The 26926-nt window shown below is 44.9% G+C and overlaps 1 protein-coding gene across 1 annotated transcript; it reads right to left on the minus strand.

The window, feature by feature from the left end:
* Positions 1-2692: 2692 nt before the first annotated feature.
* Positions 2693-26318, minus strand: LOC126082525 (NUT family member 2G-like). The gene is given in 12 exon segments (XM_049895025.1): positions 2693-3493; positions 3855-3971; positions 4287-4582; positions 5615-5754; positions 6944-7072; positions 8462-9173; positions 10022-10116; positions 10118-10148; positions 11516-11590; positions 13956-14200; positions 26052-26121; positions 26267-26318. Coding segments are annotated over 12 exon segments (2763 nt in total).
* Positions 26319-26926: the final 608 nt, after the last annotated feature.

Consider the following 26926-nt stretch of genomic DNA (forward strand, 5'->3'; position numbering starts at 1 on the left):
GAGTCTGCAGAAGCCTCCGGATCGGGATGGAAATGGTACTGGACCTGAGAAAGTTAAGTGCAAGGTTCTAACCTACTGCCTACTGTGTGGGAGTCAAAATAAGCCCTCCCCCTCCAAGATGCTAACAGGGGGAAGTGCCTGTTCTCCCTCCCCGCACCCACCTCCCGCTCCCCCCTGTCCACTCTGACACCAGTCAGGCAGTATTCAACAACTGCCAGGCCTCTAACCCAGATCTCAGGGCTGTCTGCACCCAAACTAGTCTCTTGGCTATAAAAATTCACCATGCCCCCTCAGCTGGGAAGTCAGGCCAGGAGCTACCCCTTTGCCTGGGCACTGGTATAAAGGGTCTGAGGACATGTAGCTCCCTTCACCCCTGCCTGTACCCGTGTGGGCCAATTCAACACCATGAGGGCATACACTTGAAGCCTGTTTTCAACTGCAACAGCCAAGGGGTAGTTGCAGAATCGTGACATTTGATGTCACCCTGCCCATTAAACAGGGACCTCATCCACACACATCAGGGGCCTGAGGGCTGTTGGTTATCACCCAAATCCATCTAGCCACCCAAGACAGGGGTCAGAGAATATACAGTGCCTCCCAGTCCCTAGAGCCAACAGCACTGGGTGCCAAGGACCAGCTGCATGACTCCTTTAATATCCCAAGCATCCTGAGAGCTGTACAGTGTTATACTATTTTCCCAGTGAAGATCTTGAAATGTAGAGGACTTACGGAAGTTTTCTAAAGTCAAACACCAGGGAATGGAGGAGCCAGGGCTCTGTCCTTCACTTACCATTATTGTCTTTCAATGTTTGATATGTACACTCCTCTAAATACCTGGGATACACCAGGATTGCAGGTTATGCTGAGGAGGACACTCTATGAGGTCCCTTCATGGTGTTGGCCGGGAAACTTCTGGGACATGGCATTCCTGAAAATTCACAGGTACTTGCAACAAAATTAGAATTTGGAACTCGGAGAAAAAAGCATTGGGCTGAGAGGAAACTTTGTTGAGTTCCAGGGAGCTTCCAAGTTGAGAATCAGAGCTACTGAGGGGAATGGGCTGGAGAAGTGAGGCCATGGACACTTGGATTGGAGGACGTAAGTGCAGATTGGAGGGCAAGGACTTGACAATTCTGAGGAAAGACCAGAGGCGTCCTCTCCCCTCTTTCTCATCTCTTCATTTTGATTTTTTCCCCAACAGAATCTTACTTGCGGAGGTCTCCATTCAGATCCCAGTTAGGAACTTCCTAACAAATGCAGCAGCTCACAGGCACCAAATGCCAAACCACTGGAACACCCAGTGCTCTGAACATGGGGTCTATGCAAGTGCCCGAAGAATCAGACTACTAATACCTCAATGCTTCTCAGCTGTTCGTACCAACCCTGCTCACATCTAGCCTTGCATACTCCAGGCATCCAGGTCTGCCATAAACATCATCACGTCTCCGCTTTTCCTGGGCTGTATTGTTGTTCTGTAAGGTAGGTTTCCTCTTGTTTGTAAGGAACTATTTCCAATGTAAGTGTAAGACTAAATCTACATCAATTTAACCCAGAATTTCAGTCATCGTTTGGAAAAGAAAGGGAAGAGTACCTATAGGATGCTCCTTGGAAGGTTACCAAGTTACCTGAGGTCAGTCTCCTTGACCACAGCAGGATGGACCTTCCCAATTCGGTTGAATGAAATTCCTTCCTTTCCAGAAATAAGGCAAAGGGACCTCCTAACTTCTCTATTTTCATGGCTCATATACACACTATCTAAAGAAATCTTCACAAGTATATTTCCAACACATTCTGTCTCGTTATTGTCCTCACCAGAAATAGCATACTACCATTGCTTATGTAGAAGTCCTCTTGAGAATTCATGATACCACTTCTTAGAGTAAATGCAGAGAAACAGAAAGCCATGTCCCCAAGAAGCCAAGTCTTGATCCTGTCAAGTCAAATAAACCACATAGGAAAATCCCTGGGTGTGCTGAGGATCATTTTAGATCTATTGTCCGACATCTTCCTAGCAAACAGAAAAAAAGCACCTTAAAGAAAAGTGCAGCCTCCAGGCTCAATTATAGAAACATTAGTTAATGGCCAAGAAGGCTGAAAGGTTGAAATGCCAATTCCATTAATAGATGGTTAAGAGACAGAGATATTGTTAGGATACCCACAGAAAGCTCCCAAACCAAGCCACAGCTTGTGAAAAATGGGTGATGACAGTGATCACTGGCGATTTATCAATGAGCTGTGAGAGGCCGGAGCCAGACTGTCCCCAGGAGCATTCTGAGGACATCAGGTAAAGCTGGAGGAAAGAGCTAAGTCAGTCACATATGGATGTGGAAAACGGGGGACACCTGTATCTTTTTCTTTTCACAGCACCACAGTCCATCCAGCAGTAGAGGAGGAACGGAAGAAAGAGTCAATGAGAGTTTCTGCCAACAAAACTATCTTTAATCTCAATTTACAGAGGACTATTCTTCAAAGTAAAAGTAAAGCTACTGTGCCTCATCTCCCACCATGGAAATACATGTGCACCCTGCCCAGGCTTTGGCCTCCCCTCTGCCCTCATCGTATCTGTACAACAGCCAAGAAGTACCACTAGGTTAGGGGAGGAGCATTAGCCTAATAAGTATGGGGGAGGAGTTGACAACTCTAATCTATTTAGGGGACCCCAACTTGAGGGTCTGACATATAGGAGAGCTCACTACTGGCTAAGAAGATGCTTCTTCCTTTTTCCATGTGTGGAAGGGTCACACTTTCTTTTTAGAGGCAGTGAGGGTTGGACCTCTCCCACGGTCAAGGGTTGCCTCCCAGAGACTCCAAGGTCAGCCCCTGAGTAGGGCCGCTTTGCAGCAAGTGATGGAGTTCTGACTTGAGCTGGGATCTTACACTTGGCAGCTGTATGTCCAGGTTGGCTAAGACTCACTGTCTCTGGAGATCGGAGCTGGGATGCTCCCCAGGTACCCCGAATTCCATGGTGCAGAATGCTGGAGGCAGGCAGAGGACTCTTGGAAAGACTCCAGGGCAGTAGGCTTTCTTGAGATGCCAAGAGGAAGTCAAGGCTGGGGAGTTCCTCCTCTTCTTTTTCTTCTTCACTGGACCCTTCTCCTTTCCCAGGTGTTTCACTACTAGGAGAGGCTTGTAAGGACATTAAGGTTCCTCTGTTTCCCAATCTAGGGTAGGTGCGACTAGGACGCCGTTGAGGAGAAGTTGATTGTGCAGACTTAAGTTCCTGTGACATGGGCCTCCATGTAAAGAGATCAAGTTCTTTTGACGTAGACAGATGACTGTGTCCGCTGCCATCTTTTGGCAGGTCATCTGCATCCAACTTTCTTGTGCTCATTTTCTTGCTCGTCTGTAGTTGGCTGTTGTGGTTATCTGTGCTCCCCGCATCTTGACTGCTCCCAGACTCTGTACAAGGTGACTCCCTGGTTGGCACGCCATAAGTTGGGGATGCCTCCACACCCACGTTTCCTTTCAATTCCAGCAGTCGCTTCTCTACCAGCTGCAAGGAAGGAAAATGGATAATTACTGATTCTGTACAGATTGTGAGAACACGTGGCTGAGTGGGTGGTGGAGACCATAGTATTGGGACAAGATTTAGGGAAGTTAGTCACTCAAGTGTCCTTCAATAACTAGTACTGCAGCTCTGCCTCTCCGTCCTCTTCTGTGGTTTTCCCAAACGCAATGCCTTACCATTCCACTCCTCTTCTCTGCCATTCCATTATCTCTTACCTCCTCATTCTGCACTTGCTCCCGCACCTGGAGCTGGCCTTCCCCAGAAGCCATGACAGCCAAGGCACTGTCAGGTTAGATGAAATCCTGTGGGTTTCGTGTTATGATTCTCCCTTCCTCCTCTGGTTTACCTGAGTGAGAGTGAGTCCTTCCTCTTCCTCCAGCTCCTGCCTTAAGGACAGGGGATCTACCTGTGATTCTGGTGATAGTAACATTTCCAGGAACTGAGGGTGAATAACTGCTTCCACCTGTTGACGGAACGAGGAGGCTTGTGAACATCTTTGACAAGGAGTAAACACTGATTTAGAGGTTCTAGAAGACAAGGAATAATCTCCCCCTCGAATTTGCATCCAGTATTGTATTAAAATGTCACCACCCCAGCCTACACATACTCAGACACTCATACACACACACATATGCACAGAAGAAAGGGACGCACACATTGATCATGGAGGAAGGAACTGAGCTTAATTACAATGTCTGGGGTAAAACTCCAGATGTTTGGTGGCTGGAACGCCAAAAGTACAGAGCCCACAGACACCAAACCTCAGGTCCCGGCCCACCTTGGTGATAAATCCTTCCTGTGCACACAGCTTGTCAATGTAGCTCAGGAGTCCCGGGTCTGGATACAGCTCATCCTCTTCCTGTTGTTGCTCATTTTCTTCTTCTTCATATTTTCCATCTGGCTCCACAGTGGCTGAATGGGCAGTTCCAAGGAGATCTTCCATGATCTCAACATGCTCCTTGACAGCTTCGGGAGGGATTTCATGGGACCGCTTGGGCTCCCAAGGGTGCTCGGTTCTGTGTCGATGTTGCTTAGGGGGCTGTGCCATGGAAACTCCCTTCTTTGGAATGAACACTATAGGTGGGGTTGGAAAGAGAATGTTTATGCGGCAGCAAATTCTGGCTCTTACACCTGTTACAGATTGAACTGTGACCCCAAAATGTGTGTCAACTTTGCTAGTCCATGACGCCCAGTATTTTGTGGTTGTCCACCATTTGGGGACCTGATGTGATTATCCGATGTCTTGTAAATCCTAACATCTATGATGTTAATGAAGGAGGATTAGAGGCAGTTGTGTTAATGAAGCAGGCCTCAGTCTACAGGATTCGATTGTATCTTGAGTCAATCTCTTTTGAAATGGAAAAAGAGAGAAACAAGCAGAGAGGAGAGGAACTTCATGCCACCAGGAAAGAAGTGCCCAGAGTGAATCCAGTCCTCTGGACGCGAGGTCCCTGTGCTGAGGAGTTCCTAGATGCGGGGAATATTGATGACAAGGACCTTCCCCCAGAACCAACAGAGAGTAAAAGCATTCCCCAAGAGCTGATACTCTGAATTCAGACTTCTAGCCTCCTAGACTGTGAGAGAATAAATTTCTGTTTGGCAAATCCATCCACTGTGGTATTTCTGTTCTAGCAACACTAGATAACTAAGTCACCACCCAACCCCATGTGGTAAAGGCAGAATTCTGGAGACACTGTCATGGTTCCTGGTAAAGCAGGCATGCCTGAAGCCACAAACACTGTGAGAGGAGAAGATGTAAGAGGCAGACAGTCTAAGACAGTCAGCTTGTGGGGAAACTCGAAACTACTTCTTTTACAAGAAGTCTCATTGAGACCCACATTTAAAGCTGATTAGATGTTGGAGCCCACTTTTGATAATCCATGTGAGACTGTAGTTATAAAACGTAACCACCTCACTACTAGGGTGTAATGAAGAGTAGCGGAGACCCCAGGCATCTGGCAGTCTCTGCTGATAGAAATAGCCATTGCCCCCTCTTGAAAGAAAAGTACCACATGTGAAGACAATGCCTTCTCCCGGCATAACCAGTCCCTACATACCTCCTTTGACCCCGGGCCCGTAGCTCCTGTTGACCTTGCTTAGCCATACCTGGATGCTGGGCAGCCACAGTGGATGAAGGCCTGTGAGGATCAACATTGCGTGGAGCCGGAGGAGGCAGGCAGACAGATGCATTCCTCTGCTGCAACATCTGAATCTCTGTCTCCTCCTCTGCCTCAAACTCCATGAACCTGACAAGGGTGAGGGAGGCACAGGCTGTGCTGAGGAGAAGGCAAGATGCACCAGGAGCCCCAGGACCAGGCAACAGCCAATTATGGGGCAGTGGAGAAAGATGTGCCTTCAATGACCTGTCCAGATACCCAGTAAGTCCATTTCCCAGGAGGCACAAACAAGGTTTGGATCCCTTACATGTTCACCACATCATCCCTTCACCGTCAGCACAACTTATCATAACATAGGAAGGTTGCGAAGGAAATGAGCCATGCCTTCTTGGAAGCTTCTCCTGACACAGCCATAGTGCTCACTACCTTTCCATACCCTTAGCACCTGATGGCACACCACAACACTGACACTGGTTGGTTGAATTGAATCAGACCTACATGACACACAGCAGGACCCACTCATGCGCACCGTCCTCCAAGCCTCTCCTGCCCTTGCCTAAAACGCACATGGTAGAGGTGAGAGCCTGAACCTGGAATGAGATGAAGGTGATTGCAGATAACACCAAGGACTAGTTCCTAGAGTCCCGGTCCTAGTCTCAAGCTCTGAGGCCTTGAGATATAAACCAGGTGGGCAAGAGGTCCAAGAGACATTTGGAAAAAGGTGGAATGTGAGGTTTCCCAAAAGCCTCAGGCTCCTTTGATGATTTTTTTTTAAACCAAGGGAGGAAAGGCAATGAGGGACAGAAACACGTCCAACAGGGTGACTGAGATGCTGCCTTCCCCTGACCACACCTTTCCAGCCTGGGCCATTCTTGGATGGTTGTAGAATACTTTTGTACCAGTTGTCATAAGGAAGAGTGGCCCCAAATTCCGTGTTATCTATACGGACATTGAGGCAAGTGGGAACTTGTCTGGTACAGCATATCCCCTCACTGCAGAGTGTCCACAGCTTGGACTGTATCTCCATGGGTATCCACAGTGTTTATCCCCATTCTGTCTTAACACTCCAGTTTCAGGCCATCCACAAATCCAACATGTAGAAGGGGTGAGTTTCTTAAAGACTGTAGAACAGAAAACTCCAAGCAGTGAATGTGGTGGTAGCAGTTGTCTGAGGGTAGAGCGGGATCATCAGGGAACCAGGAGCCCTGTCCAACTTCACACCTCCTCCTCACACAGACCCTGTGATTTGTACCAACCCTCCCTCTTCATTCACACCTCATCATTCAGTCCCAACAGGGCCAGGATGCCATGGACTCACTTTTCTGCCATCTCATAGAAGATCATTCGGTCAAAATTGCTTTTGCGCTGCCATTCCTGTACAGACCGCCAGAGTCCCTCCTCCAGGGTCATGGTGGGCTTCAGTCTAGCCAGGGATCGCAGGACTGGGCTAAATACCCATGCATGTCAGTAACTTTGGACAAATACATATTCCATCCCCATCTTGACCCCACCCCTACACACATCCCCTGCCCATCATCACATCTATCTTGCTATTTGTCCATGACAGTCCCTCTTCCAGTGTTTTAGAGTTCAAGTGCTTTTGCCTCCAGAATACCATAAGCTGTTTCGGAATCCAGGGAATCCCTAAGACTGCTGGAAATTTGGGTTTAGTGGACTGTGTCTTTATTCTTGGGTGAGTGCTGGGGAGTGGGGAAAAGAAGAAGATGCCTTCAGTCTTTCAGCCAATGAGAGCAACATGTATGTGGAAAAACATCCTGTGAATGTGATCAGAGTTCCATACTGATTGACCTGTTGGGAAGCTCAGGGTTGAGAGAGATGTAGGCTCTGCTCTGAAAAGATAAACCTTCCCACATGACTAATCAGTCTGCCTTTCATTCACAGAAGCCCATGACCCTGCACTTCATTGCCAATTTCCACTCACACACACTGTAGCTAGGACAGTTTTGCTCTTGCGGGTACTTTTTATGGACTACACTTTATATATTAGGTCATATCGTCTTCTTAGCTCTCCTCTTAATGAACTGAAATTGTCTCCTTATTTGATGAGATACTCTAGGGTGAAGGTGTACAATGCCTTGCTCAGGATTACAAATCTAAGGAGGACAGAGCCCAAGCCTTTCACCACTATGCATACTCTACCACCTCCCTGTTGTAACGGATATTCTCCAGAGGAATGAGGGTGGGAGTAAACTTAAAGTGGTTGTCCTAGGCCTTGCCCGTTTCACGTCTCCTGAGGCAATGGCCAAAATATGCTGAGCTCTTTCATTGGAAGGGAAAGACCAGTGGAAGAACGTAGTTTGTGATCTGAGACCAAAATTCACATCATGGCTCCTCACTTTACCACAGCATTTAAAAAAACCAAAACCAAACCCTTTGGCATTTTGTTGATCCCGACTCATAGTGATACTACAGGACAGAGTAGAACTGCCCCATAGATTTTCCGAGGAGGGGTGGTGGATTTGAACTGCTGACGTTTTGGTTAGCAGCCATAGAGCTTAACGACTATGCTACCAGGGTTTCTACCATGGTGTTTAGTCTCTTCAAAATAATTGTTAAGGTAACGATTCCAATATAAAGATTGACTTCACGTACAAGGTGGTCAGCGTCAATTGAGACAAGATACCTGAATATGTAGTACACAGGGAGGTGTGTATAATATTATCGGGAATATACCTTCTCATAACATATCCCATCACCCTCATGACCTTCTCTCAAGTGTTCCTAAAGAGCCTAACCTCCATTGTGTCTCCCCAAGATCTCTTTGTTTGAAAGCTGCAGGATAATCTCAGCTGTCCCCACTGATTAGGGCACTCACATGAGAAAGCAGGAAAGAGCTTCTGTATCAGGGCTTTGGGGATGGTGCCTCCGGGCCAGAGACTTGAAACATTGCCAACGTCGGTAGTTCTGGTAAACACTCTGGGGATTACAGGAGGAGTCATCCAGCGAAGGCCTGGATTGTGTGGCGGCCAGGCTTTTCTCCCCAGAAGAAGCATGTTGGCCTGAGCAAGCCTTCACTTGGGGGAAAATGGAGGCCAGCTGGGCAGCTGGTGGTGGAGCTTGAAGAGAAAGAGCTGGGGAGCAAACTCCCCTACAAGCCTGAGTAGCCACAACAGAAGTGGCAGGGATCACAGCAGAGGCTTCCACAAAAAGGGGTGGGGCATGCTCAACTACCCCACTGGGAGCCCCTGGGGCACTCCAATTAAGTGGGGTCTGCCCCATGACAAAGGTCTGAATTCCAGGGAGCTCTGCTGAACTCCCTTCTGTCCTCACTTGAACAATGACCTTTGCAGGCCTGGCCCCACAGGGGCCAGAATCCCCAGTGCTCGGCACAAGAAGTGTCCTGGGAAAAGCAGAGAGCCCAAGAGGGGTGCCTGGAAGGCATGATGAAGTCATGAGGGGCAGTGGCTGCTGCATCCAGGGTGTTTGCTGTGGAGGTCCAGGAGTGTGTGGGGGAAAGGGCAGTGCAGTGAAAGGAGACATGGAGGCACCAGGATTCATGGTCATATCCGGTCCCAGCACTGGAGTTGCTGTTGAGACAAAGGACAAGAGTAAATGGAGGTGGAGGAAAGGCAACCAAGTGTTAGGTCATCCGAATTCCCTGCCTGGTCACTGGGAATCAGCACAATGAATCTCGAGTGATGGGCAGCAGTATGGAAGAGGGAACTGGTGAAGACTGCAAAAAATCCTGAGATTAAATTAGATGTTCCTTCCTTCCAGTTGAGAACTTTACTGCTAGAGAACTTGTGAGGAGTTCAACCAGACTCCCAGGCCCCTGTCTACCAAGAAGTAAGAGGCCCAAGCTATCACTGACTCACAGAACCTGTCTCAGGAATCCCAGGCAGACAGGCTCTCACTCTCATAAGCTGTTTCCAACCCACGGAAAAGGGTTGACATCCACTCTGTCCGAAATGCCCCCAGCAGGCTCACTAGCAGGGCAGGGACTTTCTGAAGTAGAAAGTGTCCTCTAGATTTTCTTGAAGGAGTGAGTCTTTAAGTGAGTGTTTTCCCCATCTCTTCCTGAGTGTTTCTTTTCATGATGTCCGCTACAAAACCTCTTTCCTTCTTTCCCCAACACCCTGTCTCATTTTTCTAATCTGCCTCTTCGAGCCTTCCTAGGTGGGATATTCCGGGTGGTGTTAAGAGTCCACTCCTTATTCCTGCTCAGAGAGCTTGTCCCCAGGGGAAGTGTCAAACTTGAATTCCCAAGGGTTGGACGGGTGGCAGGAATCTGATAACACACCCCCTCCCCTCCTGGCCTACTCCCTCCTGAAGATATCTCCACAGGCTTGGGCACTGACCACAGCTGTCTGGCAGCCTTCAGCATGTGAAATCGCCACGTCCTGGACTCAGAGCGTGATCTGGCTGCAATAGATGCTCATGGATCCAAGAAAAGGAGGGGAAAGTTTGAATCTAAACAGGTGAGAATGTAGGACTCCAGACATTCTACAGTGGGGGAGGGGTGAGGGGCAGGTTGGGATGAGGAGACATTCCATGAAAGGGATCTGACAGGTAGGCAAAAGCTACATGTTTCCTTCAAATTACAGTTGACAACACAAATCATGTGAACCTCTTCTGGCCATTTGTCGGTTCTTTCTTAGATCCAGAGCACAAAGGCTCTACTCTAGACTTCAATTCTTATCAACATACCTAGTTTTGTGCCCCTATACCCACCCTGTTCCCCAACTCTAGGTGGTAGGTTCTTGAATTATTACAAGGTCACCAGTACTTCATGAGCAAAATTCAGGACACTTTGTCTAATGGAAGGTGGGGTCCTTATAGAGACAAGGAATCTGAGTGCTCGAAATTATGGTTTTCTGAGAAGTTCCATTGTGTTTGGTGTGTGTGCATACAGTATCGTATCCATTATTGTTTAGAAAGCAGTCCTTGTGTCCCTGAACTCCCATTCCTTACTGAAAACTCTGGGGGCTACAGCATGGCCAGCCTTACCCATGATCCTTTTTCCTGGAAAGCCCCACTGTATTAAAGGAAGGCCAACAGCCTCTAATTCGATGACCTGAAGTAGATTCCTGTTGTTTCTCAGGTTAATGTATTGTACATTCATATTCAAGGATCATATTCCTAACAATGACTGTAATTAAGTAATTAGAGAAAGATACCTCTGAAAAGTCAAACAGTTCCCGATAGATTGTACAGTGGCAACGCCTCCCCCCGCCCCCACACCTTTTCTTGGCAACCAGATTCTCCATCTGAGTGGAAATCGATGATATTTTCTATTTCTTTTTCCTCTTTCCAAAAATATTGTATGTGACTGAGGGTAACTAACAGAAGCTGTGCTCATTTATCAGGAGTGCTTTCAGTTTCCTTTTTTTCATTATACAATTAAGGTGTGTTCCTGTATAGACATACCCCGTGCCGTATATATATTTTCCGTTAAAATTAATGCAAGCTTGTGTGTTTATAGTTTTTTTTTCCTTTCTGGATCAATGATCCTATTTGTATTCTTACATACACCCTAGATTGTACAGTGAGAACTTTAACATTTTCGTAAGCTTCAAATTACCGCGAAATAGTCTTGCTGGATTTAGCAAGTAAAATACAGGACTCCAAGGAATCCCTGTGTAAGATGGGGACATGCTTCCAAGAACACTGCACCAGCAGGACTCCACAAAAACATTAGTCGTTGTTTCTCAAAAATTTGATGTTGACAAGTGGCCTGTATTTTATCTGGCAAACCTACAGAGGTTAAAAAAAAAAAAAAACAAAAAACACCTTAGATATTATGACTTACTCACCCTATAAGAACAAAACTGAATTTGCAGTCAGAAGGTCAGAGTTGTAATCTTGGTTTTATAAACATAGAAACACAGCGCCCAAACCAAACCAGCATGCCAATTATTCAGAATCTTACAGGCCATTTTGATCATCTGGGATATTGAATGGTCATCAAACGCCCTCGAGCTCTTGGGCTTAGTGGGCATGGGAGCTGATATAAGGACGAGGGAGACGAAAATCTATTTCTCTGAAACTAAATGAGCTTAGGAGGCAACTCGATGGCAATGAGTGTTTTTTTTTTTTTTTTCCTAACAGCCCTGAGTTTTTCAGGTGTTAGATAGACCCCCAAGGCCCTAAAATGGGTGGGTATCTTGAGGCCAAAACAGGATTCTACTCACCAAAGTCAAATCACACACACACTTGCTCCCATCTAACCCCTCCCTGGCCATTCTGAGCCGTGAAGCCCTACACACACCCTTGCACTTTGGAATCCAGGCTCATCAAGCTATGTGCTCATATCTTTGTGGGAGTCATGGTAGACTGTTCATTCAATAAAATATGTTTGAATTTTTTTTAATCATGAACATAATTTTCAGTGTATTAAAATGAGTTGAACAGCACTCATTTTGTTGTCATTTCAGGAAGAGACACTTGAAGCAAAATTAGTCATGGGTGATGAAGGGTGCTGACCCCTAGTAGTTGCAATGAGAAAAGGAATGTGAGACCAACTTTAATCCTGCTCTCACAGCAGTAGTGGCCTCCAGATGGGAGAGTGTAAGGAAAGGAGAGAGGCATGAAGGAGGAGTGTTCCACACTGATAGCCTTCACTCAGAAAACTTCTCTGCTGGCACTAACTTAGATTCTTGTCCCTGGGGAAGATATTTTGACTCAAGAGGGTAATGTAGACAAAGGCAATAGCAGTCGTATTGTAGTGGAGAAGCAGAGAATTGGAAGCTCAGAAGACACAAGGCTTCTTCTCCCCTCTTTGCTACAATTATGTGACAAAGTCATTTCAGAATGTGGACCTCATGAATTGCCTCGTGTTGTCTGAGTTTTACTTGAAATATAAACCTGATAAGACCCGAAGAATATTTCTACCTTCACCATCCACAGTGTTTGCCCAACCACTGTGAAAAGAGCGCCTCCACGCAGCTTCTGCCTCTCTGGAAATTGCCAACACCTTAATTCTCTGCAACCAGGTCGTAGCTTGTTGCGTGCATCTATCTTTGTATTTTCTCTGGCACCTACAATGAACAGCTCTACTCATGTCTTAGCTTGGATGATGAAGTTAGACTCAATAAAACTGCCCTGATATTTTGAAAAGCTAGTCATGGGGATCGAGGAAAGTAAAATCTTGGCGACTTTTCTTAGGACTTGAGCTTCTACCGTGGAGCCACCTTAACTGCTTTTCAATCCAGGCTGATGGTGGGGCAAATCAGTGCATCTAGTCCTTCAAGAACAGCAGCTTGCGCTTTGATACTTCCGCTTGCCAGTTAGTCCATCAGTTTTTTCCCGTTGTACATACTTATTTGGAGTTAGGACCATTGGATTTGAATGAGTGAGCCCAAAGCCAATGATTGAAACATTGCATTGTGGAGGAACATTAATGTCCATATTCTGCAATGTGTGTTTCTACTGCCTGAAAATGTTCAACCATGGAAACATATGTGATTAAATTAGCCCATAGGAAATTTACTACTACTGGCTGTGAAAGCGCAAAGCCAAAAGTCCTTTGGAACTGGCTCTCTGACCATCCCTGTAGAAAAACTCTAAGGCCTGCACTGACCACTGATAAAAATCATCTCTGTTCTTGGGTCATGGAACACAGACGACAGACGATCTTCCACCCAACTTCAGAGCATTGGAGGAAATGACAAAATGTGATGACTGAGTCTTATCCAGCTGCAGTGATTTCTCTCTCAGCCTGTGCACTTGGAGGCTCCATGTGTTGACTCTGTAGGGTCATGCAGAGAGTCATCCAAGGAGTGAGAAATCATAAAAATCTTGCAATTTCCAGAAAAAGGGTATCTGATTATCAAGCTTTTTCTTAAAAAAAAAAAAAACCTTAAAAGCAATACAATGATGCAATTGTGTTGCGGACATTTTAAGGGCTAACAGGAATAATTATAAAAAAAAAAAAGGAATAATTTCTTTTTTTCCCCATAGTGCCTGCTATGTAGATAGGAGGGAAGGAGCACTGGCTGTGAAGTATTCCTCATCCCAAAACCATAGAAAAGTAAGCTGAAGTACACATATTGAGGACTTTTCCCTTAAGAGATCACTTAGCATGCATTCCTAGAAGATTTGTAGAGCCAGGGACAGTGAGAGTACGGTGTAGTGCATGTAAAAACGCAAATACAATGTAGCTGGAAGTGCAGAGGCAGGTGATGTGAAAATCAAGCATTTCTTAATGCAAGGCAGTCTGGGAGGTTTCAATTTTCAGCAGGGCTGCCTGAAGCTAAAACGGCCCTTGGATGATGGAGTTCTGTCCTATGGGGTCGCTGTGAGTCAGAAAGCACTCACAACAAAGGGTTGGCCTTAGGTAAGGAGCCCTCAGGGTGCAAAGCTAAGCCCACCCTCCTCTCGGAGCTCACGCATGCGCACCACCTCCCGGGACAGGGCTCTGGGGCGCGCGAACTGCCGCCCTCTAACGGCCTCAGGCGTCAGTTGCAGAAGGTCCCCTTCAGGGAGGCGCGCGGCAGGAGCAGGGGAGGCAGGGTCCCCAAGGGTAGGTCTCGCGGCTGGGCTGGGCTGTGCCAGGGGAGGCCTCAGACCCTGCACACAGGAGCGCACCGCTCTTCCGCTTTCTCTTAGGTCAGTTCTATTACAAAGGAAGGTAAGGGACACGCAAACATCCTTGGTAATGTTGCTGCTATGCTTCACCCTCCTGTAGGCTCCTGGGTTATTCGCAGGCGTGGGTTTTGCATTGGGAGACCCCCTTTCACTGTGTAGAATTCAGTGCCCTCAGGTTGCCAGCTTGTCCTGTGCTGGCGGTATTTATACCACGGGAAATGGCAAAGGCTGCATCTCAGGACTGCAGTGATTGTTTTCCTAATTGGTGAACTGAAAATGAGCGGGGAAATTTCAATAATGGCTCTTTAAACTGACAAGTATATCAAGTCATTACCTGTTACATTGTGAATAATACCTAATTTTGAACCATTCTTTAGGATTTGAAAAGCACTTTCTGTTTAAGGAAAGAAAGATCTCCTGTCAAAGAAAATTCAGCCAAGTTCCAGCCTATGACCTCCCTTCTCTTAGGTTTTCCTTGTTAACATAAGGAACATGTCAACCAACGTTCATGTTCAAATGACACTGATTTGCTCAGGAAGTGAGTGACTTTGCTGAACTGACTAAAAACCAAGCATTTATTTGCAGTGTCCTGCATGGAATCATGATTGACTTGCAAGCATGGTGGGTTAAGGATGCAAGAGATTTGCCAAGATCTACAAAGGCCTCCTGCTGATGATGTGTGTATAAAAGATTTCCAGTCACGAGTACTGCATGTTCGATTGAAATCAGTAAATTCTGTGCCACTCCTCCACGTGTATCTGGGACATTTTGTACGTGTGTCTAATTCTGCAGAAGGGCGGTGCGGGTGTGTAATCCTTTGCCAGCACACAACTGTGTGTGCATTTGAGGCTGTAAGTTGTTGTATTTGTGTTTCCATCCTGGAGGAGTGGAGGGAGTGTCAGTGGGTGCATTTGGAATGTGAGGCACGTGTGTATATTAAGAGGCTGTCGGTGGTCCGTGTGTGCACTTGAGGAGATGAGAGAGTTTTGTGTTTGCTTTTTGAGGGTAGGTACTTGCGTGGTGTTGTGTATATCTTGAAATAGGACAGAGATGTAGTTGTGAGCTTTGTAGGGATTGTGAGAATTGAGTGGTGTGGGTGCTTTTGTGCCTGTTATTTGGGACTCTGTTGGCCATGTGTTTCTGTGAATTCACAGTTTGGGGGTTGTGTATGTGTGAATGGGTTCTTAGGAAAGTGATATTTGTATGTGTGGATTGGCGGTGTCTGTATGAATATTTGTGGTTCAGTATGAGTGTGTTTTGTGGGAATGTGCAGGGCATGAGATACAGGCGTGTGCACTCAGAGACTCGGAGGTGAGCTCTTTACAATTTGTGGCTCCAGGGAATACTTAGGGCGTGGCTCTCCTGCCGTGAATTTTGGGTCCTCCTGTGTACCTAATAGCAGGTTTGGAGTGGGTTTCTCTGCTGTACATTTGGGCATCTGAGGGAGTGTGCCTGTGTGTATTAGTTTGGGTGTAGGGCCTGCTCTTTCTGTATATTTGGGGAGTGAGGGAAGATCGCTGGTGTGTAGTCAGGGCATGTTGTACGTTTGTGTTGCTTTGGGTGCTTTTCTGGAGTCACACATGCATTCTTCCATGTTCGGTCTGGGGTTTGTGTGATTCTGTACACTAGAAAATTTGAAACTGATTTCTGTTCGAGTATTTTGGATTGTTGGATTATGTGTGGGCAGGCATTGTGAGGTTATATTGGTGTTGGAAGATACAAGGTCGTTGTTCATACTTTCAGTACCCTGGTTAATTTAGGTTCGATTTAGGGTGTGAGGCCAGTTGTATGGGTAAAGAACTTGTGTGTTTCATGAAGGGGCATGGCCGTTTGGATGAATATTTTCCAGGGCTGTGTGTACTCTTTTTCAGTAGAGAGTATGGTGTATTCTGGAAAATGAGGACAGTGTGTCTGATGAGAATATGGGGCTGTGTGTTTGCACAGGGTGTGGGAGAATTGTGTTTACATGTAGTGGAGGCATGTTGATATGGTTATCTGTGAGATACTGAGAATGTGGCAGCTTTGGAACGTGAGATATGGACCTAGAACGGGGTTCCGGTGTATTTATTCAGGATGTGCAAGAGATATTTCCTTGTGAGTGGGGAGTATATATTGGCGTGTATAAGTCACGAGTGAGTGGGTGAATTATTCTTGGAGTGTTCTACTTGTGTTTCTTTGGAGAATGTTAGGGTGTTTCTAGGTGTGTTTGGGCACTTTCGGAGGCTGGGGAAGTGAGGCTGTATTCTAGAGACGTGTGATAATCTGTAGTGTTTTGGGTGATGTATACTTTGAGAAATTGAGGCTGTGTGTGTGTGTATGTCTGTGTGTCTGTGTGTGTTGTGTCTGGCATGTGTGAACACGTGGCCGTTTAGGGGCTTGGGCTGTGTGTGTATATTAGCTAGAGTGCAAGGTTTGTTGGTGTTTTGGAGTTTTATCTGCATCCATGAATGTGTGGGCTGCATACACACGGTTGGGTTTTGGGTGAGTGTATGTGCGGTTTGTGTCTGTATGAAAGCAGCCGGCATTCCTCTTTGTGCCTATTCTGGTCTAATTCTTGCAGAATTTGGTGGTATAGCTTGTATGTGCATTTTCAGTGTCCATGTGGTGTACTTAAATATGTTAATACTAAAGGTCGTATGTGGTTGTGTGTTTATTTGGTTTCACTAGTTTTCAGGGGTGTTTGTTCTAGAGGATGTGGGAGATTGAGGATGTACCTTTGGAAACTGAGAGGGTTTATATAAATTGTGCCTGCATTTTGGAATTGTGTATTATTAGTGTTTAGAGATGTGGGCTTTGGTGTGTGTCTGTATTAGCGTGGCCTGTGAAGTGAGATTTTGTGCTCGGTGGTATTAGAGAGCTAGACTGTGTGTACGGTGTTCAGTGAGTACATATATGTACTGTTTGTTGTACATGTGTGTGTTCAGGCACATGTGGGGAGTATATACATCGTCGTAGTAATGACTGTGAGTATTCATGGTCCATAGGGTTTTTGTTGTAAAACTATGAGCAGTAGGATGTGGTATGTTTGTATATTCAGGTTGTGGGTCCTAGTTATATGTGTGTGTTCAGGAGTTGCGAGCTGTGTGTTCTGGAGATATATAGTGACATTTGGTTTACACATTATGGGTGGGAGTTAAAGGTCCTTCTCATGGTGCAGGTGGAATGTGTGTACATACTAATAGGAAAGTGGAGCAGGTATGCTGGCATCGGCTCCTATAAATTTGGGATAGTAGGTGGTGCTTATCTCTACCCACTGGGGGTCAGTGACATTGGGCTGGTACCTTGAAATTAGCCATGGCAGGATTACTTCTATCAGGTAAGTTGTCAGTCTTTACAAAGCAGACTTGCAGCACTCCCAATGGAGAGTGAATTGATAAATATTTACCAACACATCATTGGTCAGTGTGTGTGTGTGTATCTCTTTCTGTCTGTGTATGTGCCTGTGTGTCATTAGAATGTGTTAAGCAAGAACATAAAGACATCCTTGGGGTGTTGTATTGGAGATTGTGAGTGCAGCATTTGGGGGACTTAGGCCCTTCTATATGTCCATGGGAAAGAGGCGTGGCAATATTGTATCCTTTCATCTCACTTTGTCAATCTCTATGCCTAACAAATACTGTGAGAAGCCAGAATATATGAAGAAGAATGGGGCATCAGCATTGGAGCAGTGTCACTGAGAACCTGGGATACGCAGATGACACTTGCACGGTGACAATGAAGAAAACTTGAAGAACTACGTGACGAAGGTCAGAGACCACAGCCTTCAGTGTGGATTACACTTGAACATAATGAAAATGAAAATCTTCATACTGAACAATCAAAGTAAATAGAGACATATTTGAAGTTGTCAAGGATTTCATGCCCCTTGAATGAACAGTCAACAACCATGAAAACAGTAGTCAGGACATCAAAGGACTTTTGCCTTGAGCAAATCTGCTGCAAAAGATGTCCTTACAGTTCTAAAAGTGCAAGATGTCACTTTGATAAGAAAGGTGCACCTGACCAATCCTGGCTTCCAGTCCCACCAAAAGTCTGCCCCTCAGAGCTAGGGAGCCTTTCTAAAGTCAAAGAGCACCAGTAACCTGGAGGTAGGGAAAACACAGTGTTCGTACCTGGGCCTGGGAAAAGAGGACTGCAAGAACCCTGAAATGACAGGACCTCAGTTAGCTGAAAAACAGCCAGATACAGACTTGCACAGCCAGAATCCCTCCAGCCTTGGTTGTGGATAGGGTGAACCTTCTGATGTGCCCCTGTGCTGAGAGGCGTGAGATGCAGGTGAAGGCCTCAGTCACACCTGAGCAGGTATGTATGGCCTGGTCTAGGTTTGTTGGCTCAGGGGAGCTGACAGGTAAGGGATATGAGGAACTGGGTCTGTGTTCCTTGAACAATCTGGAGGAAGATGACAGTTCCACTCTTATAGTAGGGCTTCCCAGCCTCACCCCTTGTCTCTTCTGTCACAGGTGGCCTCAGGATCCGAAAGATAGAATGGAATGGTTTCCTGTGGTGTGTCTGATCAATTGGTTGGGATCCCCTCCTTCCCAGGCAGGTGTGGTGCCAGTTCAGTGGGAATGGCAGAAGCAACGCAGGGGTTTGGGTCAGGTAAGTGACAGGGGAGGCCATGGGGAAGCCCTGTGCCTGGGGGGTGGGGGGGAGGGTAGATCTAGAGAGCATGGGGAGGCCTAAATGTGACTAGACACCTGAGTCCTTTCTTTTCTGAAGCCTCAAAATGCTGCTACCATGGGGAGTCTCATCTCAGAGTCCTGTTTTTCTGATAGGGTGACCTGTCCTTTATTTCCCCCATGTCACGTGCAGTTTCAAACACAGCACACGATGTCAAATGACCATGGTGGACCCCAGGTCACTGCATACATGCCTCCTACCTCACTAGGACCACCCAAGGACTTCTGCACCTTAAGGTGAATCTCCTTCGTGATGGTGGATTCTACTGCCCAAAAGTGTACTGATACTTCTTTGTGGAATGATCCAGTAACTGCTTCTTTGTAGTATAAATGGATTCCCTTGTAGCCGGGCCAGCCTACGTCCTATGTTATTCCCAACATGATGACTGTAGTTGGTACTATATGTACTCTTTTGTTGGTAGAATGGTGGTTGGCCTTCTTTTATATTGTATATTGCAAAATATCACATATTTTAAATGCAATATATGATCAATAATACATGCTAGGATTTCGTAGGTTTCTTTTCATTTGGTTTTGAATATTCTTTTTGTTGATTTTGTTCCTTTGTTTTTCAAAATCACCCCCCATGCTTTCTGCCTCCAGCCCTTCTAGCCATTAAACTGCTGTATGTCTTTGCATATTGTAGATTTTCATGTAAGTGGGAACGTGCAATAATTGTTCTTGGGATTTCAGTTATTTCACTCAGAACAGTGTTTTCAAGGTTCATCCGTTTATTGAAAATAACAAAATCGTATTGCTCTGTATTGCTGCATAATATTGCATGTATCTATGTGTCACGTTTCGTGTATCCAGTCATTTTCTGATGGACACTGGGGTTGTTTCCACCTTTTTGATTCAGCGAATAATGTTGCAGTAAATGTCAGTGTCCAAGTATGCGTTTTCTTACTTTCAATTCTTTTGTGTATATGCCTAGGCGTGGAATGTCAGGGTCATGTGGGAATTCTTTGTTAAATTACTTGAGGAGCCACCAAACTGTGTACTACAGTGGCTGCAGCACCTCAGATGCGCACTAGCAATGCACATGGCTCCCAGCTTCTTCCATTCTCACTAATGCTCTTCTGTTTGTTTTTGTTTTTTTCTGGCAATAGCCATCAGTGTGAAGTGGAGTGATAGCTCATTGTGATTTTGATTTGCTTTTCCCTAATGACTGATTATGTTGAGCCTCTTTTCATGTGCATACTGGCCATTTGTATTTTTTTTGGAATAATGCCTACTGATATAAGCCTTTTGACAATTTTTTAAGTTTAGTTCTAGGCACTCCTTATATTTCTGAATATGAAACCCTTAAGGAGTGTGGAGATTCCAAGTATGCTCTCGCAACCTGTAGTTGTCTTCACTTTCTTGATAGTGCTCACTGATGCACAAAAGATTTAAATTTCACCAAGAGAAATTTATCTATTTGTTTCTTATGTCATATCTATGAAAGTGTGGGGGGGGGGGAACATGAAATATAACTGTTATTACTTTTAAGGGTTTTATGGTTTTAGTTTTCACATTTAGGTCATCAATTCATTTCATTTAGAGTAAATATTTGTATATGCTGTGGAGTATGTGTCCGCCTTCATGCTTTTCTCTGTGGAGATCCAATTGTCCCAGCATCATTTGTTAAAGAGAGCATTCTTTGCACATTGAATGGACGTAGCATCATTGTTGAAACAAATTGAGCAAAGATGTACAAATTCAGTTCTGGACTCTCAATTCTATTTCTTTGGTCTCTATGTCTCTTCTTACGCCAGAACCACAAGGTTTAATGTACTGCGTGTATGTAGTGCTATTTTAAATCTTGAAGTTAGTGTCCTATAGTTTGTTCTTCTTTCCCAAGATTGTTTTGTATATTGAGAACACTTTGGGGGTTGCAGTACTTACATTATACATAGGTGGTAGATTTTCTCAGTTTTTGTGTGCTTGATTTTCTCTGCTTTATTTAATTTGTAAGTGGTAAGACATGGATACTGAGATTTAGGAGAGCAGAAAAGGAGAGTCTCAGCATCTTGACCCAGGAATGAAAATCCCACAGCAAGACTGCATGAAGGAAATTGCTGCAAGGGTTGATGATGTACAGAGCCGGGAGATACAAGATGATTTTTATCAGTGAACAGTACCTGCTTTAGACCTTTCCACAAGAATGGTCAGGGAGCCGGGTCCAAAGGACTTTTGGCTTTGCCCTTTCATGGCCAACCTTGGTAAGTTTCATATGGGCTAATTTAATCACATATGTTTCCAGGGTGAAAGATTTTCAATTTAGAAAAAGAAATTGCACAATTGGACATGATTGTTTCTCTACAATGCAATGTTTGAATCAGTGGCCTTGAGTTCACTCATTCAAATCCAGTGGCCCCAAATCCTTGAGTGTATATCATGGGAAAAAATTCGATGGACTGACAAGCAGAAGAATCAAGGAGCAAGCCTACTTTTCTTGACTGCCTACATACAATGACTTGCCTGACCATTCCCATAATAGGAAAGTCTGGACTGAACATCCTTTAAGGTTGCCCTATGGTAGAAGTTCAAATCCCTAGAAAAGTCACCAAGATTTTACTTTTATAAATCTCAAGTAGCTTTAAAAAATATTAGGATGATTTTCTTGACTCTCTCTAACTGCATCATCTAAGCTGTGATTATAGTTGCCCATTGTAGCTGCCAGAGATAATACAAAGAAAGGCACAAGCAAGAAAGTGCTTCCTGACTGCAGAGTAATTTCCAGAGGGGCAGAAGGTGCATGGAGGCTCTCTTTTCACAGAGGTTGGACAAACACTGTGGATGCTGTGGATACAAATATTGATTGGGTCCCATCAGTTTTATCGTTCAGATAACACTCAGAAATCATGAGGCAACTTGTGAGGACTGCATTATGAAATGACTTTCTCACATAATTGTAGCAAAGAGCAGAAAAAACCCTTGTCTCCTCTGGATGAATTCTCTGCTTTTCCACTACAATATTGCTGCTGTTGCATTTTTCTCAGCTCACTAATGCCTGGGATATTGATGTTTATGTGTTCCATTTCATTTTTGATTATTTCCAATTTTCCTAGATTTATACATTGTACAGTCCAGGTTCCTATTATTAATGGATGTTTGCAGCTGTTTCTTCTAATTTTGAGCCGTGCCACATCAGCAAATGAAGGTCCCAAAAGCTTGACTCCATTCACATCATTAAGGTTGACTCTGCTTTGAGGAGGCAGCTCTTCCCCAGTCGTCTTTTGAGTGCCTTCCAACCGGGGTGACTTTCTTCCAGCACTATATCAGACAATGTTGTGCTGCTATTCATAAGGTTTTCACTGGCTAATGCTTTTCAGAAGTAGACTGCTGGGTCCTTCTTCCTAGTCTGTCTTAGTCTGGAAGCTCAGCTGAAATCTGTCCTCCGTGGGTGACCCTGCTGATATCTGAATACTGGTGGCATAGCTTCCAGCAACTTGCACAAGACCCCACATACGAAAAAGTGACAAAGACGTGGGGGCTTTCAATCAAGATGCATCAATAATTACTGGTGATTGGAATGCGAAAGCTGGAAACAAAGAAGAAGAATCGGTAGTTGGAAAATATGACCGTGGTGATAGAAACAATGCTAGACATCGAATGATAGAATTTTTCAAGACCAACGACTTCTTCATTGCAAATACCTTCTTCTACCAACATAAAGGGAGACTCTACACATGGACCTCACCAGATGGAACACAAAGGAATGAAATTGACTACATCTGCGGAAAGTGACGGTGGAAAAGCTCGATATCATCAATCAGAGCAAGGCCAGGGGCCGACCGTGGAACAGACCATCAATTGTGCGTACGCAAGTTCAAGCTGAAACTGAAGAAAACCAGAGCAAGTCCACAAGAGAAAAAATATGATCTTGAGTATATCCCACCTCAGTTTGGAGACCCTCTCAAGAATAGATTTGACACACTGAACACTAGTGACCAAAGACCAGAGGAGGTGTGGAATGACATCAAGGACATCATATGTGAAAAAAGCAAGAGGTCATTGAAAAGACAGGAAAGAAAGAAAAGACCAAGATGGATGTCAGAGGAGACTCTGAAGTTTGCTCATGAATGTCGAGCAGCTAAAGCAAAAGGAAGAAATGATGAAGTAAAAGAATTGAACAAAAGATTTCAAAGGGCCTCTTGAGAAGACAAAGTAAAGTATTATAATGAGATATGCAAACAGCTTGAGATAGAAAACGAAAAGGGAAGAAAACACTCAGCATTTCTGAAGCTGAAAGGACTGATAAAAAAATCAAGCCTTGAGTTGCAATAGTGAACAATTCTATGGGGAAAATATTAAATGACACTGGAAGCATCAAAAGAAGATGGAAGGAATACACGGAATCAAAAAGTATTAGTCGATGTTCAGCCATTTCAAGAGGTAGCATATGATCAGGAACCGGTTGCACTAAAGGAAGAAGCCTCAGCTGCACTGAAGGCATTAGCAAAAAACAAGGCTCCAGGAATTGACGGCATATCAATTGAGATGATTCCACGAACCGATGCAGTGCTGGAGGTGCTCTTAGGGTATGCCAAGAAATATGGAAGACAGCTTCCTGGCCGACCGACTGAAAGAGATCCGTATTTATCCCTATTCCCAAGAAAGGTGATCCAACCAAATGTGGAAATTTTCGGTCAATATCATTAATATCACATTCAAGCAAAAATTTGCTGAAAATCATTCAAAAATGGCTGCAGCAGTATATCAAGAGGGAACTGCCATAAATTCAGGCTAGTTTCCGAAGAGGACATGGAACCAGGGGTATCACTGCTGATGTCAGGTGGACCCTGGCTGGAAGCAGAGAATACCAGAAGGATGTTTACCTGTGTTTTATTGACTATGCAAAAGCATTCAACTGTGTGGATCATAAGAAATTATGGATAACATTGTGAAGAATAAGAATTCCAGAACACTTAATTGCGTTCATCAGGAACCTTTACATAGATCAAGAGGCAGTTGTTCAGAGAGAACAAGAGGACACTGATTGTTTTAAAGTCAGCAAAGGTGTGCTTTAGGTTGTATCCTTTCACCATACCTATTTAATCTGTATGTTAAACAAATAATACGAGAAGCTGGACTGTATGAAGAAGAACGAGGCATCAGGATTGGAAGAAGACACAACAACCTGAGTTATGCAGGTGACGCAACCTTGCTTGCTGAAAGTGAAGAGGACTTGAAGCACTTACTAATGAAGATCAGAGACCACAGCCTTCAGTATGGATTGCACCTCAACGTAAAGAAAACAAAAATCCTTACAACTGGACCAATGATAAATGGAGAAAAGAGTGAAGTTGTCAAGGATTTCATTTTACTTATATCCACAATCAACAGCCATAGAAGCAGCAGTCAAGAAATCAAATGGCGCAATGCACTGGGTAAATCTGCTGCAAAGGACTCCATTAAAGTGTTGAAAAGCAAAGATGTCACTTTGAAGACTAAAGTGTGCCTGACCCAAGCCATGGTATTTTCAGTCGCATCATATGTATGTGAAAGCTGGACAATGAATAAGGAAGACCGAAGAAGAATTGATGCCTTTGAATTGTGGTGTTGGTGAAGAACATTGAATATACCATGGACCACCCAAGGAGCGAACAAACCTGTCTTGGACGAAGTGCAACGAGAATGCTCCTTAGAAAGAAGGATGGCGAGACTGCGTCTTACATACTTTGGACATGTTGTCAGGAGGGATCGGTCCCTGGAGAAGAAGTTCAAGCTTAGCAAAGTATAAGGTCAGTGGAAAAGAGGAAGACCCTCAAAGAGGTGGATTGACACAGTGGCTGCAAGAATGAGCTGAAGCATAGCAACGATTGTAAGGATCGTGCAGGACCAGGTAGTCTTTCATTCTGTTCTGCATAGGGTCGCTATGAGTCGAAAGTGACTCATCCGCACCTAAAAACAATAACATCAACATATTTGTTTTCTTATTGCAGCCACTTGGGGTCAGCAACCTCATCTCCCGTAACCAATTTTTCTACCAAGCCTCTCTTCTGGAAACAACAACAAAATGAATGCTATTCCAACTCATTTTGACTTTAATACACTGAAAATTATGTTCATAATGAAAAAGAAGTCAAATATACTTTCATTTAAAGAGGATAATACCACGATTCCCATAAAGATATGGGCACATACCTTGATAAGCCTGGATTCCAAAGAACAAGGGTGTGTGATGGAGACGGGTGAAGCTGACGGTGAGAAGTAGGGCTTCATGGCTCAGAATGCCCAGCTAAAAGTTAGATAGGAGCAAGTGTGTGTGTGATTGGGGATTTGATTTGGGTGAGGAGAATCATGCCTTGGTGTAAAGATATCCCCTTATTTCAGGGCCATGGGGCCCTGTCTAACACCTGAAGATCCTAGGGCTTTAGAATAGTAGGCCCTTTTCCTTCAGAGTAAAAGATTTTCTGCCTTCCTTGTCCTTACATCTTCTCCCAAGCCCACCAAGCCTAGGTGCTCAAGAGTGTTTGATGAGTATTTATTATCCCAGATAATCAAAATGATCTGTAATGGTTTTGTAAAATTGGTGTACTGGTTTGGTTTGGGCACTGTGTTTTATGTTTATGGAACAAAGATTAAAACTCCGGCCTTATGACTCCAAATTCAGTTCCGTTCTTCTGAGGGTGAGTAAGTCATAACAGCTTAATGTTCTATACCTCTTGGTAGTTTTGCCAGATAAAATACAAGCCACTAGTTGAATTCAAATTTCTGTTAAACAAGGACTAATATTATTGTAAATATATCCGCAGTATTCCATGGGAAATCCCTGGAGTCCTGAATTGTATTTGCTAAACCTTGCTAGCCTATTCTTAGGGTGACTTTGATGTTTAGGAGAATATTCAAGTTCTCAGTGTAGAAGCAGACTAAAGAAATGCAAATAAGATTGCTGATCCCAGAGTGAGGTGGGGAAACACTGACATTATTTTAATTCATTATTTTAATGGAAAAGATATATATTTTGGAACACACCTTAATTGTGTAAAGAGGAAAAAGGAGGAGGCATGGCCAAGACGGTGGAATAATCAGATGCTTCTGGTCATTCCTCTTACAACAAAGACCCCCAAAACACAAGCAAGTGCTGACCATCACAGACAAAGCTGAAGAGTCGGACTGAGCGGAAAGGTGAAGGAGAGACTATTCAGAAGCAGTGAAGAAGTGCCAGTTGTGAGGTTGCCAGCACGCTGCTGGCTAGGTCAGATGGTGTACGCAGGCTGAGGCAAGTAGTCGTGGTCGGGACATATATCGCCACGTCGGGAGAGGCTGGGCAGCGGAGACTCTACACAAGCGTCCAGATTGGGATGAAAACAGTACTGGTACTGTGGCAGCTAAGTGTAAATGTCTCACCTACTCTTAAGGGTCAAAATTACCTGTCCCCCTCTAGGAATTTCACAGAGGATACTTGCCTCTTTCTCCTCACCCACCCCCGAACAGCTCTGCTCCAACACCAGTCCTGCAGTATTCAACAACTGCCATGCCCACTAAGCCAGAACTCAGGGCTCTCCATGGCCAATCCAGTCTCACAGTATTCAAAAATCACCATGCTCCCTAAACTGAGAACTCAGGCCAGGAACTGTCCCTTTGCCTGGGCACTGGCCTAAGGGGACCAAGGGCATGTAGCACCCTTCATCCTTGACTATATCTGTGTGGGTCATTTCAACAGCACATGCTGTCATTAACATAAAACAATAGGGCCTACACCTGAAGTCTATTTTCAACTGCAGAGCCAAGGGGGAGTTGCAGATTTATGACAATTGACAACATCCTGCCCATTAAGCAGGGACTTCATCCACCCACATCAGTGGCCTGAGAGTTGGGAGTATCACTTACTCCATCTATCCAGTCATGTCAGCATTCTGAGAATATACAATTCTTCCCAGTACCTGCAACCAAAAGCATTGGATGCCCAAGGACTGGCTGGAAAACCTACCATGCTATGCACTCTAGGAGACAGGGATACAATGTCCACCCAGGCACTTGGGGTCAGCCATCAGCCCCCTGCATTGCCCAACACATATAGCCCCCTACTACAGCCAGATACCTGTGCCTGCTCCCAACACCCTTACACAGCTTTGTCTGTCAAG

Source organism: Elephas maximus, chromosome 9 (assembly GCF_024166365.1).
Source record: "Elephas maximus indicus isolate mEleMax1 chromosome 9, mEleMax1 primary haplotype, whole genome shotgun sequence".
In the NCBI taxonomy this organism is placed as follows: domain Eukaryota; kingdom Metazoa; phylum Chordata; class Mammalia; order Proboscidea; family Elephantidae; genus Elephas; species Elephas maximus.